Source organism: Rhinolophus hipposideros (genome assembly GCF_964194185.1).
Source record: "Rhinolophus hipposideros genome assembly, chromosome: 1".
NCBI lineage: Eukaryota > Metazoa > Chordata > Mammalia > Chiroptera > Rhinolophidae > Rhinolophus > Rhinolophus hipposideros.
This window is the reverse complement of record NC_138047.1, coordinates 31,551,574-31,565,673: the sequence shown is the minus strand read 5'-3', so window position 1 is coordinate 31,565,673 and position 14,100 is coordinate 31,551,574. Positions and strand designations below refer to the sequence as shown.

The 14,100-nt window shown below is 38.4% G+C and overlaps 1 protein-coding gene across 1 annotated transcript in view; it reads left to right on the top strand.

Annotated features, from left to right (window-relative positions):
* Positions 1–14,100, top strand: part of GABRB1 (gamma-aminobutyric acid type A receptor subunit beta1) — a 376,209-nt gene that overhangs the window by 341,246 nt on the left and 20,863 nt on the right. The window contains exons 6-7 of the mRNA XM_081052728.1: positions 11,140–11,277; positions 11,382–11,534. Of these exons, the coding sequence (XP_080908854.1) occupies positions 11,140–11,277; positions 11,382–11,534 (291 nt within the window). The remainder of the gene's footprint in view (positions 1–11,139; positions 11,278–11,381; positions 11,535–14,100) is intronic.

Genomic DNA, 14,100 nt, shown 5'->3' with positions numbered 1-14,100 from the left:
CGGAGCTCACTTTCTTCTTCGGTAGTATTGCAAAATCAGTGACTCAGGAAAATATGATAAATACAGAGATACAGGCTAAAGCAGTTTAGGCAGATGTTAAATGGATAAATGATGGTGCCACCCTGCCAAATGCTGACTTAAGATGTTTGAATCCAACCTACAGGGATACTGCAAAGATTGTTACAGGGTTCTGTCTTTGTCTCTGCCATTCCACATTTGCATCAATCAAGAGAATAATGATAAAAGACATGTTTATCAAATCTGAAGATAACATGAAACTAAGCGGATGAGCAAATAAGGATCAAAAAAAACTCAACAGGCTAGAACAGTGAGTCAAATTGAATTAGATAAAATTTAACGGGGACAATATTAGATCCTATGTTTGAGTCCAAAGGAAAAAAAATGTTAATGTGACTGTCAAAAAGCTAATTTGCACTTGTGCTGCTTTGATAGACAACCAGTGACTAGAATAAGAAAAGTCCTGATCTGTGCTAGCCACCTACACCAAGAATGTGATGAGTGGGACAGGCCTGGCATCAAGCAAGTAAAAATCATTGTGTCTGAGTGGGGACAGAAAAATGGTAGAGAAGATGAGAAGAGGTTAAGGCAGCATCAGGGCGGACACCTGGACAACCCAAGGGTATAGTATAGCTATTGCATACAGTCTAGACTGGTGGGAAATTTTTTTTTTATTTAATTTTTAATTTTTTTTCCAAGTCAAGTTGTTGTCCTTTCAATCTTAGTTGTGGAGAGCGCAGCTCAGCTCCAGGTCCAGTTGCCATTGCTAGTTGCAGGGGGGTGCAGCCCGCCATCCCTTGCGGGAGTCGAACCAACAACCTTGTGGTTGAGAGGATGCGCTCCAACCAACTGAGCCATCTGGGAGCTCAGCAGCAGATCAGCTCAAGGTGCCGTGTTCAATCTTAGTTGCAGGGGGCGGAGCCCACCATCCATTGCAGGACTCGAGGAGTTGAACTGACAACCTTGTGGTTGAGAGCCCACTGGCCCATGTGGGAATCGAACCAGCAGCCTTCGGAGTTAGGAGCATAGAGCTCTAACCGCCTGAGCCACCGGGCCGGCCCAGGAAATTTGACCTTGAGAAATTTCAGATGGCTGGCTAATTCAGAAGTCAGAATGGGCCACAGTCTGGGTCAGGAGATATGATGATGGCAGTAGGATTCCCACCAGTGGGAAATTTAAGAGGAACTGGATATATTCCAAATAAAGGAAACTTGGAAAAAGATCTTAGGCAGTGCAGTAAAGCCCTGTTGTTATCTGGGGTCTAGCCAAACCATTTGCCATTAAGGGCTAGAGGCAACATGTCTACATACTACGGGTTTCTCGGGGGTCTTAAACAATTGTTGACTTCAAAATACATTAAAAAAATTACAATATTAAAACTAATACAACTTTATGTAATCAGGTCATCAGCAAGCCAATGCTTTTACAGTGAGATGTAAATTATATTTAACATGGGATGTGAATGCATTTTAATGGGTTTAATATACTCTGGAAAGATGTCTCCAAAAGCAAAAGTGCTTAGGGTCTCAAAGTCTTTACATGGGGAATGATCTAGTGTAGGCACAGATTAATGGACTAGGCAGTAGTCAGCAATCAGATATGAAGGAGCGTGGCTCTAGAAAACTCATTCTGAGAATTGACATATTGACCAACCATAGGGAAACCGAGACTTAATTGGAGTGAGGGGAACCTTGAGACTTCCTTCCCAGGGCATCAGGTCCTAGATCTGGCTGGGAATAAGGGGGCCTCTCAGGGGATGCTTAAAAAACCAGAAGACATGTCTGGACTCTAAGATTCCATATCTGAAGGACATGATGTAATCCCAACTACGCTGCTGCTTAATTCCTACATCAGTTGAGATTGGCTCAGTGACCCAGGCAGGGTTAACCTTGGGAGTGAGTCAACAGAGGGAAAGGAGCCAGAGAACTCAGACGGAAGAGATGAGGTAGACATGGCCACCTCTCGGTTTGGGACTCCACGCTTCAAAGAGCATATAAGCAAACTATAAACTACTGATTAGAAAAGACCTTCGTAGATGTGGACCGCCTGGGAAAGACCAGAGCCTGGAGAAGGAAAATCTGAAAGGGATCATGGGAGGTGTCCTTAAAAGTGGGAGGTGCTGTCATGTAGAAAATACGAAGTTTGTCTGCTATTATTAACACAGGCGGTAGACAAGGATCAGATGGTGAATGCTCTCCAAGAAGGTGAATTTTTACTAATTGTAAGGACATATTTTCTAATAATGACCTAAAATCTAATTAACTCTTGAGTTGACGGAGGAAATAGTGAGGTGGCTATCTCTAGAGATTGAACGGGCACTCAAATGGTCGTTTGTCAGGTAGGAGTCAAACATGTGGATTGCTGCATAGATATGTACTTAAGGTTTTTTAATACTCTGAGAATGGTTTAAAAATCTGGCTTCCTTGGTTTGCTTGCTGCTTCTTAGAATATCATGAAAGTACAGATATGGGTAATGAAGGAATCCAAAGTAGCCTTTGAATAAATGTTATAACAGATTTGGAGCCACTGGGATGATTAGACCCAGTTGGCTTTGTAATCTGCTGCTGAGATGCATAGTTACAAATACCTAGTAACCTTTTCACTGGAAGGGTCTGCACAGCTGCAGGAGCGGAAATATTAATAATTCTTAATATTTCTGCCTTCTTGTAGGAGTAGGAGGAAATGGGAAGTGACAGACTACTAAATTTATTTCAGTAGTTCACTTTCTAACCGCAGTTGAAATGCTGATCACAAGCGTGACTTCAGTTTGGTGCTAGTAATGACTGATGTAAACAGGAAGGAAACATATTGGCTCCTATAACTGGACCGGTCACTCTCCACTCCATGTTTCTTGTCCAACAGCTAAAAGAGAGAGGAAAATGTTCTGTCCTCCAACTTTTGAATAGAAGATCGGTGTTTGTCTAGAATGGACCAACTTGGATCACAAGCTTATTTCAGAACAATTAATTTGGCCGGGGGACTGCTATGAACTAGTTGTCTTAGACCTGGGCTGTTGTTTAGCCCTGAGGCCATCAGCAGCAGCAAAGGTGAGGACATTTTAGGAGCTAGCCTAAACCAATCAAGCCCCACACCATGAAATTTGAGAAGAGGCTGTGATTGGCTGCTCCACAAAGGGAAGTACATTTACTTAGGTCCACTCATTCATGGATTAAAAGCTTAAATTTCTACATTAGCTAAAACCCCATTAAGTACGATCTTAGACCATCCTCCTAACTCTGTTGAGCACAGTGGGGAGTAATTTTTATTTCCAGATTAGAAAATGCATCCAAAATAAAGTGTTTCAAATGGCAAAGAGGAACACCAGCATCCAGATACTTCTGCATTTGTACCAGCTCCATGCATCTTTATCCATTGACATCAACTTAATTTTATCTCTACTTTCTGCACCACTAAGAAGTCCCCAGGGGCTGAGAGGAAAATCTGAGAGCTTCTATGTAGTTATTGTTGCTAGGAAACAACGTCCTCAGTATCCAAGAGTTCGGGCTTTGAGACACTGTGTGAAGTCACTGGTTCATAAAGGAAAACCTTTGGTAAATAGGTTGTTTAGGTGTGAGTAAATTGATGTTCTCTCTCTGTAGCAAATGTTCTTGTGTAACCTTTGAATAATAGGTATTTCTAGGCCTCTATTCTTTCCCTTGGATCCAGCTGCCATTATTGCTCCCATGAGAACTCAATCTTCTACCTGAAATGGAGTGAGCATTCTTTTTCTCCCAAATCATCCATAATTATCTCAGTGCCTTGAACACTAAGCCTAACTGGTTTTAGTTAAACAAAGTGCAAGTGAGCTTGGATATATAGACCCCGACCGTTGACCATATAAACTATTAAATACTATGAAAGTCTGCATTGACCGATAGCCATATTCCAGCTCTTTTAGTGTCGATGGCATGGAATTGTTCTGCTGCTCTTTAGAAGTGGGAGACAATGAGAGGCGCTGTTTTGGCTCACCCACTACCTTCTTCCCTCTCGACCTCAAACTGCAAACCATCTCTGGACTCTCAACTGTATTTATTGCTTACATGTTTCATCCCTAGGATCCTATAATTCAAAAACCAGATTGAGGTTGTAATGTATCACCTAGTTACTCAGTAAGCCTAAAACTAACAAGCAGTTTTTTCCATTTCCTTGGTGCCCAGACCCCCCTGTAAGGCCTCTATGAGCAGAATCATCTTAATCCAGGAGTAAATCCAGCTCAAGAATGCCACCAAATAAATTACCTATATCAGGTTACTGGTTTGGGACAATAAATTTAGAACTCTAAGCAGCAAACAATATTCACTAATTCATTGATTCAAAAATATGCTCGGGATACTTACTGTGGACGGAATCTGTTTTTGGCATCAGAATTTTTTTTTTTTAAAAAGATTTTAAAAAGGTCCTTGCTTTCAACCATAATATAATGAGGAATAGAGGAAACTAAAGGCAGAGGTATACACAAAGTTATGTATACAGATGAAATATTTGCATTATAAAATGTACTATGTAATTGACAGGATCCCATCAGGAAAGCAGAAACCACTCAAGGTTTTCCAAAGGGAATTTAACAGAGAGAATTTGTTACAAAATAAGAAGGGCTGGAAAAGCAAAAGGGAGAAAGAGCAAAGGGTGCTAAAAGAGCAAACGCCAGAAGCTGCTAACAGCCTGTGCTGGAGCCCACGAGCCTGAATCCGCTGCCTCCCTACTACTAGAGATGCTATTCTAGATGTTTGTGGAGTTGCCAAAAGAGGTGCTACCACTTCTTCAGCCTGTGAGAGTCTGGACTCACCCCACTGCCCTGTCAGCAATCACAAGCCACTGTGGCACCACCACATTGCCACAGCCAGAAACAGAGACTTCCCTCCTTCTTCCACTTCTAATCTTCAGCCTGTTCTTCTGAGGGGCAGCATCTAACAGGAAGCCAGAGAGAGCCCAGCCCCAGCAGTACAGAGCAATGTGTAGAAAGCAAGATATGAGGTACAGAAACATCAGATCAGTGCCTGGCGCAAACCACAACAGAGGTTTTAATGCAAAGCTCTAGTAATCCCAAACCTAGAGCAAATAATTCTTCCCTAGAAGAGAGTGTATCAATCCAGTTTCTGTTGCCAATAGCCACCCGAAGCTCATTTGGCTAGCATAAGCAGAAAGAGATTTAATATAGAGAAGTGGTGCTTACAAAATTAAAAGACTGAAGTTGGAGGCTCTAGGCGGGGCCACTAGAAAAGACTTCCGGAATCCCAGTGCAGACTAAAGCTCTGAGGCAACTGACAGCTCCACCACAATCAGGAAGCTGGTGTGTTCAGGTAGCTCCTACCACCATGTTGACTTGAGGACCTCCAAAGCTAAAACCAGAATTCAGGAGTTGCACCAACAAAATGAATACCTCAAGCACCACCTCTGACATCACTTAATTCCATCTAATCCAGAGAATCTAAGTCATATTCACACTCTTAGTTGCAAGGAAATCTGGGAAATGTTTTTATCTTTCCTGAAGATTGGAACACATGCTAAAAGAAAGCAATCCACACAGTACCCATTACAGAAGAAGATTTGTGTTGAAATGTATAACATCTTAGAGGACATTTGCAAGCTCAAAGAGTACAAGAACCATGCCAATTTTATTCTCCACTGCAATCCCAGTTCTGTTTCACCACCTGGCAAATAGGTAGCACTCAATAATTATCTATTCATTGAATGAGTGGAGACATGTACATAGTTAGTGCCCAGTTGTCAAGTTAAGGTTGGTAACACAAAGCCAGGAGTCCTGATGATGAGACGCAAGAATGCAATATTCTAAAAAGATTTTTTTTTGGATATTGACCAATGATGGGAACTGGGTACATAGGCTGGACACTGAAGTACAAAAAGGAATGAGAACCAGTTCCTGGCCTCAAGGAACTCAAAGCCTGGTGTGGGAAAGACAAAGACGCCACATAAACATCAACATGGTTCTGTGCTTTGTTCAAGACAAGCACATTGTTGAATTGATGAAAGTCAATTGGGATCAAGACTGTGACCAGTTGCCTTGGGTATCACCTACACTTCTCCCTACACTCAGTCATGGTGTTGTGCGGGGTCTCCTGCGGGGTCTCTGCTCCCGCTCCCCACATAAGAACACAGGACATGGTGAGGCCAAAAAGGGAACACCCACAGAGCCATAGATAGGGAGTCATACTACTATATTCTCGCTGGTGGCATTATAGTCTCACTGGAGGCTGGATCCACACTGTCCGCAACACTCACTGCTCCGCTTGCAGGCTCAGCCACCATCTTCTTGCTAGCCCCCATTTTCTGCTAGCATAGCCACGGCAGTTATATTAGTGGCCAGTGGCTCACTGGTGACAGCTGATGGCCAACTAGCCACAGCTGATGGCTATCCAATCACAGTTGATGGCCATTTACTACCTGAGCCAGCACCTTTCTATGTGAGGCCGAGAGCCTGGAAACTGCTTTCTGGGGTTCTGTCCCCACACTTGCTAAAATTATGTTCCTTACTGAGTAAACTTTATGACGTCAATCAGTTTCCCACTGACATTATCCTACCTTTATGTTATTCCCTTTATATGTTATTCACTCTACATATTATTCCCTCTGCCAGGCTGGACTGCTCTAACCATCTGGCCAAATCTTCTGCAAATCCAGCTCTAACTCCCTCAGCTGGATGATTTACTGAGACTGCTGTCAGATCATGAGATCCTGAAAAGCAGGGCCAGGTCTGACACTCTGTAGATCCTTAGTGCCTAGAATAGTGCTTGACACATAGAAGACACTCAAAATACGTTTACTGGAATACTGAATATAGTTTTCATCGGTTTGCCTTGCTAGCTTAGAGGTGGTGGTGTTTGTGCTTCAGCAGGCTTCCTAATGGATATCTAGGAAGCTGAGAGGCTTATGGCAGGGGAGACGAATCAGCAAAGACCTCATCTTACCGTAGAGCACTCAGGAAGGGGAAGTAAGCAAGCAGTCCCTCTCACGTGCAGCACACAGAAGTGAACAGGGAAGCTGTGTTCTGTCAGCCCTGTTTTTACTGCCTACTAGAAATGGGACACCAAAGGCCATAAAGCTAATGACAGAAGTGTAAGGAGATCAAAAGCTGTAGGTGAATCCAGCCCCAAACTGGGACAAGGGCAAAGGTTCATATTCGAGTTTTGATCTATGAATATTCTCCGCAATAGTTACTCCACAGAGCGTAACTAGACACTGGGTTTAAGAACTTCTTCCCTAACAAATGCTTACAGTTCAAATAGTCTATGTTGCCAACTAAAAGCAAAATTATGTGAAGTCTAGCTTGAAATAAGACAGCTATTTGTGAAATGTGGGGAACCTAACAAGAACCTGCCTAAATGAAATACCACACCAGCCTCCTATATATGTGAGCAAAGGGTATTTAGTAGGCTCGTCTAAAACCCACACTCAGATAAAGTTAGACAAGAAGAGAGCTTTAAGTGTGACATATATTGTCTTGTCTCCTTAAAGGATTTTTTTAAAACTAACCTGTACTTATTTTGATTCCATGTATCTTTTTGGAAAAGCTTACTTCTCATGCCATCTTCCTAAATGAATGATGCTGAGGCATTTTTCATCGTATAAAAAGGGTCCTTGGGAGAAATTTCCCCCAGGCCTGGCATCAGCACTTCTTCCAAGACAATTGGTTTGTTTCCATCTCATGTATACCGTGAATTTTTTAACTGACCTGATTTTGATAGAAAGGCAGGCATTTTTATGGTTTTGAGACGAGACAGGTTTGGATGATCCTGAAGGCTCGTTTCCCTCTTCCTGGCAGAGAGCTGACTCAGCAGGTCTGAGTTAACTGGTCAGAAACAGAGGCTGTTCCCAGCTGCTGATTTCCTAAAGCTATGCCTTTCTAACCAGCCCGCCTGCTCCACCAGGACTTTCCATTGTCACACAGCCACATAATCATACAAATGTCCATCTAATCCTGTAAAAAGTACAGCATAATAAGGCAGGAGTTGTCTCTACTAAAATCTTGGCTGCAGTGTACTCAGTCTACCTCTGATGGGTGTAAATTGTGGGATGATGAGAATTTGGGGAAATTTGTGTTCCACCTTGTCTCTGCTTGTAAATTTTTCCTGAGTCAACCCCATTCTATGTCTTTTAAGTCACACTGGTCATGTGTATTTGAAACCTCATTGCTCACATGTAGAAAATATACAGGATTCTAGGATTTCCTTGTTTTTAATTTAATGTTTTGATTTGCTAATATAGTTACGTGATTCAAAAATTTAAAAAAAAGATTGTAAAACTATATAGTGAAAATTTTCCTTCTATCCCTATCACCCATCTATGTGGACCCCCCGCAAAAGAAATAATTGTTGTTAGTTTATCTGACCTTCCAGAGTTGTTTATGCATATACAAGTACATGCAAATATATTTTTGCTTTTCCCATGGTTTTTAGACACATATTAGCATATTATAGACATTACTGTTCTGAACTTTGTTTTTTTAATTAAAAACAATTTTGGAGAACTTTTTACATTATCTGTAAGAACTTCCTCATTCTTTATTTTTTTGGCTTTTTATAATAGTATATTAATGTGCCATAATTTAGTTAACCATTCCTCTATTGAGGGGCATTTATGTTGTTTCAAATATTTGCTATTAGAAACAGTGCTGTGATGGATAATCTTGTACAGACACTCTTCTCAATTGTGCAATTCAATTTATAGGACAAATTTCTGGAATAGGAATTGCTGGGTCAAAGGATATATGAAGTTATATCTTTGATAGATAAAGCTAAAGTGTATTCCATATGAGTTATACCAAATTACTTTCTCACTAGCAGTATATGAGAATATCTGCTTCCCCATATGCTCAGCAACACAATGCATTGTCAATTTGTGGATTTTTGCCAAGTTATAAGGCAAAACAAATGGTATCTTGACATAGTTTTAATTTTAATTTACATTTCTCTTATTATGATTGAGGTTGGGCATTTTTCCTCTTTCAACGAACTGTCTGTTCATATCCCTTTCCCATTTTGTCATTAGGTTTTTTGGTTCTTTTCTTTTTTGGTTTGTACAAGCTATTTATATATGAAGAAAATTATCCCTTATCTGTATTATACTCTGCAATTATCCTTTTGATTTATTTATTTGTTTTTGATTATTTTACTGTTTCCATAGTTTTGTCTTTTCTGGAATGTCATATGGTTAGACTCCTACAGTATGCAGACTTTTCAGAGTGGCTTCTTTCACCTAGTAATATGCCTTTAAATTTCCACTGTCTTTTCATGGATCAATAGCTCACCTTTTTAGTACTGAATAATATTCCATTGTCTGAATTACCACAGTTTATTTATCCATTCACCTACTAAAGGACCTCTTGGTTGCTTCAAAGTTTTGGCAGTTATGAATTACGCTATGTGCAGGTTTTTGTGTGCACATAAGTTTTCAACTCTTTTCGGTAAATATCAAGGAGCACAATTACTGGATCATGTGGTAAGAGTATGTTTGATTTTTGTAAGAAACTGCAAAGTGGCTGCATTTTGCATTCCCACCAGCAATGAATGAGAGTTTCTATTGCTCCACCTCCTCGTCAGCATATGGTGTTGTCAGTGTGTCAGATTTTTACCATACTAATAGGCGTGCAGTGGTATCTCTATTGTTTTAATTTGCATTTCTCTGACAATATATAATGTGAAGTATTTTTTACATGCTTATTTGTCATCTGTATATCTTCTTTGGTGCGGTATCTGTCAAGGTCTTTGACCCATTTTTTAATCGTATTATTTGGTTTCTTATTGTTGAGTTTTAAGAACTCTGCACATTTTGGATAACAGGCTTTCATCAGATGTGTCTTCTGCTAACATTTTCTCCCAGTCTATGGCTTGTCTTCTCATTATCTTGAATTCAGAAGTTTATATCAGATTCTCAAAAATACGGGAAGAATCACAGTCTTACTGACCCATACCCAAATTTGGTAAAAATCCCTAATGTGCTAGAAAGTCTCATGAAGCTCACTCCATAGTTTCTCAGACACTGGGAGATATAGCTAAAAGTGTATGTCTTCTATTTCTGTGTCTACAGTTGAGTCATTGTAAAATGGTTACTGAATATGAAATATTAATGTACGAAGAGAGGGCAAGTTCTTGGACCTAGAAGGAGTTTGTTTAAAGAGAAATAAAATAAATTAAAATATATTACAGACAACAATAATCTCTGTAGAGTGGCAAGTGTAACAAATATGAAACAGTAGTGAGTTCAATGAGTTCAGGGATAAGACTTTTTAAAAAGCTTTTTTGAAGAGAAGTTAGAAATGTTAAAGCAATAAAATTAAGACAGGTTTTTTTCCCTCAAAAGAAAGAAAAGGAAGAATAGCTTAAATGTTTTTACATTCTTGCAGTGATGTGTTGATGGTGTCTTAGCATTTCACTTCTAAATTTTAAATATTTTCTTTTTTATCTCTTGAAAAAATTGTGCTGGCTTTAATCAAAAATAGATCAGTATAATGTTTACTACATTACACCTTTGAAAAACAAGCCCTAGTAATTCTAATGGAAAAATATTTCAAGCTCACCCTCACGAGTATTAAGATATAAAATTATTGTCAAGAATTCATATAGTTCTCAAAAATTTTAACCTATATATTAGCAATAATCAGAATATATGAATAGAAGTTTGCCTGGTTTGAAAGAAATGTATATTTCTTTTTTTAAATGTTTCAATCATGTAATGGATATCTGTAAATTTGGTCTTTCATTATATTCCAATTTTTACCCTTTCTGTTTACCTTTTAGCAAACATGTGTTTGTTGTTAAATGATGCATAGTGAAAATCAATGTCCAGGAACCTGGAATCTAGCCATCCCCCTATCTGTCCATCGATAGACCCAAGGAGAATAAACATTCAGCAGTGATACCACGTATCACTGAATGATCGATCACAGAGCTTATGTCCTCTAAAGCGTGATGCTCCATCTTCTCAATGCAGCCACAACCAACCCATCAGAAATAGTACTCATCATGAGACCTATAAGCCATCCTGATATAAAGCACTTTCATCTTACCATCACTTGCTGGGAATTTTCCTTTAGCTCCTAGTCTTCGAAATGAATTTTTAGACCAATTGAATTCTATTTAACTATGCTGAATTTCTTGGTTTCAGATGGCTATACCACTGATGACATTGAGTTTTACTGGAATGGAGGAGAGGGAGCAGTCACTGGAGTTAATAAAATTGAGCTTCCTCAGTTTTCAATTGTTGACTACAAGATGGTGTCCAAGAAGGTGGAGTTCACAACTGGTGAGGATGTTTCCCCAAAAGTGAACTAGGGGCACTGTAGAAAAAAGAAGATAGTTTCAACCAAATGACGATCTGATTTTTTTTTTCTGGTTTTTTCAACTCAGGGGCATATCCACGACTGTCACTAAGTTTTCGTCTAAAGAGAAACATTGGTTACTTCATTTTGCAAACCTATATGCCTTCCACACTGATTACAATTCTGTCCTGGGTGTCTTTTTGGATCAACTATGATGCATCTGCGGCCAGAGTCGCACTAGGTAATGTACTCTCAGCACTGCAGAGAGCCTGTGGGATTTAGCAGCAAACAAAAAAAACCGATGTTAGGAATTACAAGCAAGAGCTTCTCACATAGCAAGCCTAAGAATGAGATTGCCATAAGACTGCTTGATAATGAAACATCTAATTGTAAGCACTTACGGAGTGAATGCTTTACAATGTAATATATCTCCAGCATTTTACCAAAAAAAAAAAAAAAATCTTGGAGTACATTCAACATCATATATGTACTTCTTAGAGTATATTTCTAAATTCTCATTACACAAATTTTTACTAACTTTATGATGATTGTCTCTTTAGTCCCTGTTTTTTTACTGTGGAGAACATTTACAATGCATTATTCTCAAATGGATTTAGAAAAAGCTAAACGTCATGATTATTAACAAGCTATGTCAATTCTTGGGAAATACTATCTTTCAAACATTAACTAAAGTTAAATCATATTGATCTGAGTCCCCCTTAAATGGAGCTCATTGCACTTGACTAAGGCACAGACAATTCAGCAGTTATGTTAATGATCTGTGATCAGGACAAAATAAAAATTGTTTCCTTCCCAGGGGAACAAAATTTAGAATTAATCTTACCGTGGTTGAAAAATTGCTGCAAGCTGAAAGGCTTTATTTGAAATTTTAAATGGTTCCTTAGAAAGTTAGAATATATAAGTTCTGTTTGATCAATCTGAGCATGTGTGGATTTCTCATTATTTGATCATAGAGCCATTTCAGTTATCAATTTCTGGGGTAGTCTTATATATATATATATACATAGAATGCAAAAAAGAGCATAATTTCTGGCTAAGATAATATATACATCTTTTCTCTCCTGAGACTAATGAACTGGGTTAGATGATCAGCATGCCCTTTCCTGCCTGGATTAATTGTCATCTCTTCAGCTGATTTCTAATGGCTGAGTGCATGAGGTTCACAATGTCAAGTGCTGGATGCCTCTTATCAACTTTTGAAAATTCCAAGACTCAGGAAAGCAAACAAATAGTTTATCACATCATATGTGTGTATCTGCAAATATTATTTGAATATGAACATGAGTATCAATGTGCTATAGTTAAGGAAAACACATTGAATGATGTCCACAACAAGGGATAACAACTATCAAGGTCATGAATTGCGGTTCTCTTTACACTTCTATCCTCAAAGCTAATGATATTTTGATTAGATATATCAGCATACAAAGATGCTGACTTCATCTGTGCTTTGAAATATAAAACCTATGATATTTTAAAACTTATCTAATTGGAAAAGACATTCATTTACTAACCTACCTTGCTTTAAAATTTTAAACCAAAGAGTAAGAGCAGAAATGCAATTAGTGGACTTGTAAATGAATTGTTTGTTTCTGTCAAGGATATTACCTAGAATTATATTAGGTGAAATTTAAAATTTTATTCAGAGAAATGGGAAAGACCAAAAAAAAAAAAGAAAGAAAGAAAAGAAATGGGTAAGACCACTCATGAAGACGTTTCATATCAGTGCAGCACAATTGAATTCATCACTTAACTGAACCATTTTAACTTTTTGTATACTAGTCTTGACTTATGACTTTATCTTTTCTCCTAAAAGATGAATAGTCAAATTGGGGAATCTATCTAGAATAATCTTACTGGCAAATGAGTGCTAACCTATTTTTTTACTTTTCCTTTTCTACCTTCTATACCCTTCGCCAACTTTCCTTTATCTGTAATAATTCATTTCACATTTCCTGTTTCAATTTTTAAGGACCTTCATAAAGTTTCTGATATTACCTTCTCATCTCTCTGCTTTTATTTTAAATGCCTTTGTTTAACACCTCCTTGCTTTTTTGTCCCTAGCTGGGTGATCTACAGCAAAATAACTAATCTCAGTGTTTCTGTTTATTCAAGTATAAATCGGGAATAACATACTTGCCCTATCATACACAGCAAGCTCTTATAATATCCACATAAGATAATTCATGGCTAAGTGTTTAAACCTGTAAAATACCATACAAATGTGTGATATTAGTATTACAACACGAACTACCTACGTGAGATCCCAACTTCTTTCCCACTTCTTGTTTTTCCCAATTATCATTTCATCATCACCATCAGCAGCACCAAACATTTATTATGCAGCCAAAAAAACATTATATGGTTAAGAATGCTATAGCTAACAAAGTAGATGAAACAGAATCTTCTTTTTAAGAGTTTACAGACTTCTTTAACAAATGCAAGTGGAATTTTTAAAGAAATCTTTTAGAGGTAATATTTGAAAAACCAAAGCAACAAGATTATGTTATATCTAAGAAATACATAAATCAAATGCTTGATACAAATCATAAACTTTCTTATATGTTTCTTCTTTTAGTGTCATCTCACTATGAATGATTCATTCTTATTTTAAATTGTATTACTGACTTTATGACCTGGGTGTATTATAGATTCATGGAATGAAATAAGTCTCTTCAAACTGGTCACCAACTTTCAGTTTGCTAGTGGCTGCTGTGGGGATTAAGTATCCCCATGTAAGGGAGAGAAGGAAGGAGAAAGATGTGGCATATAACTAACAGAAGAGG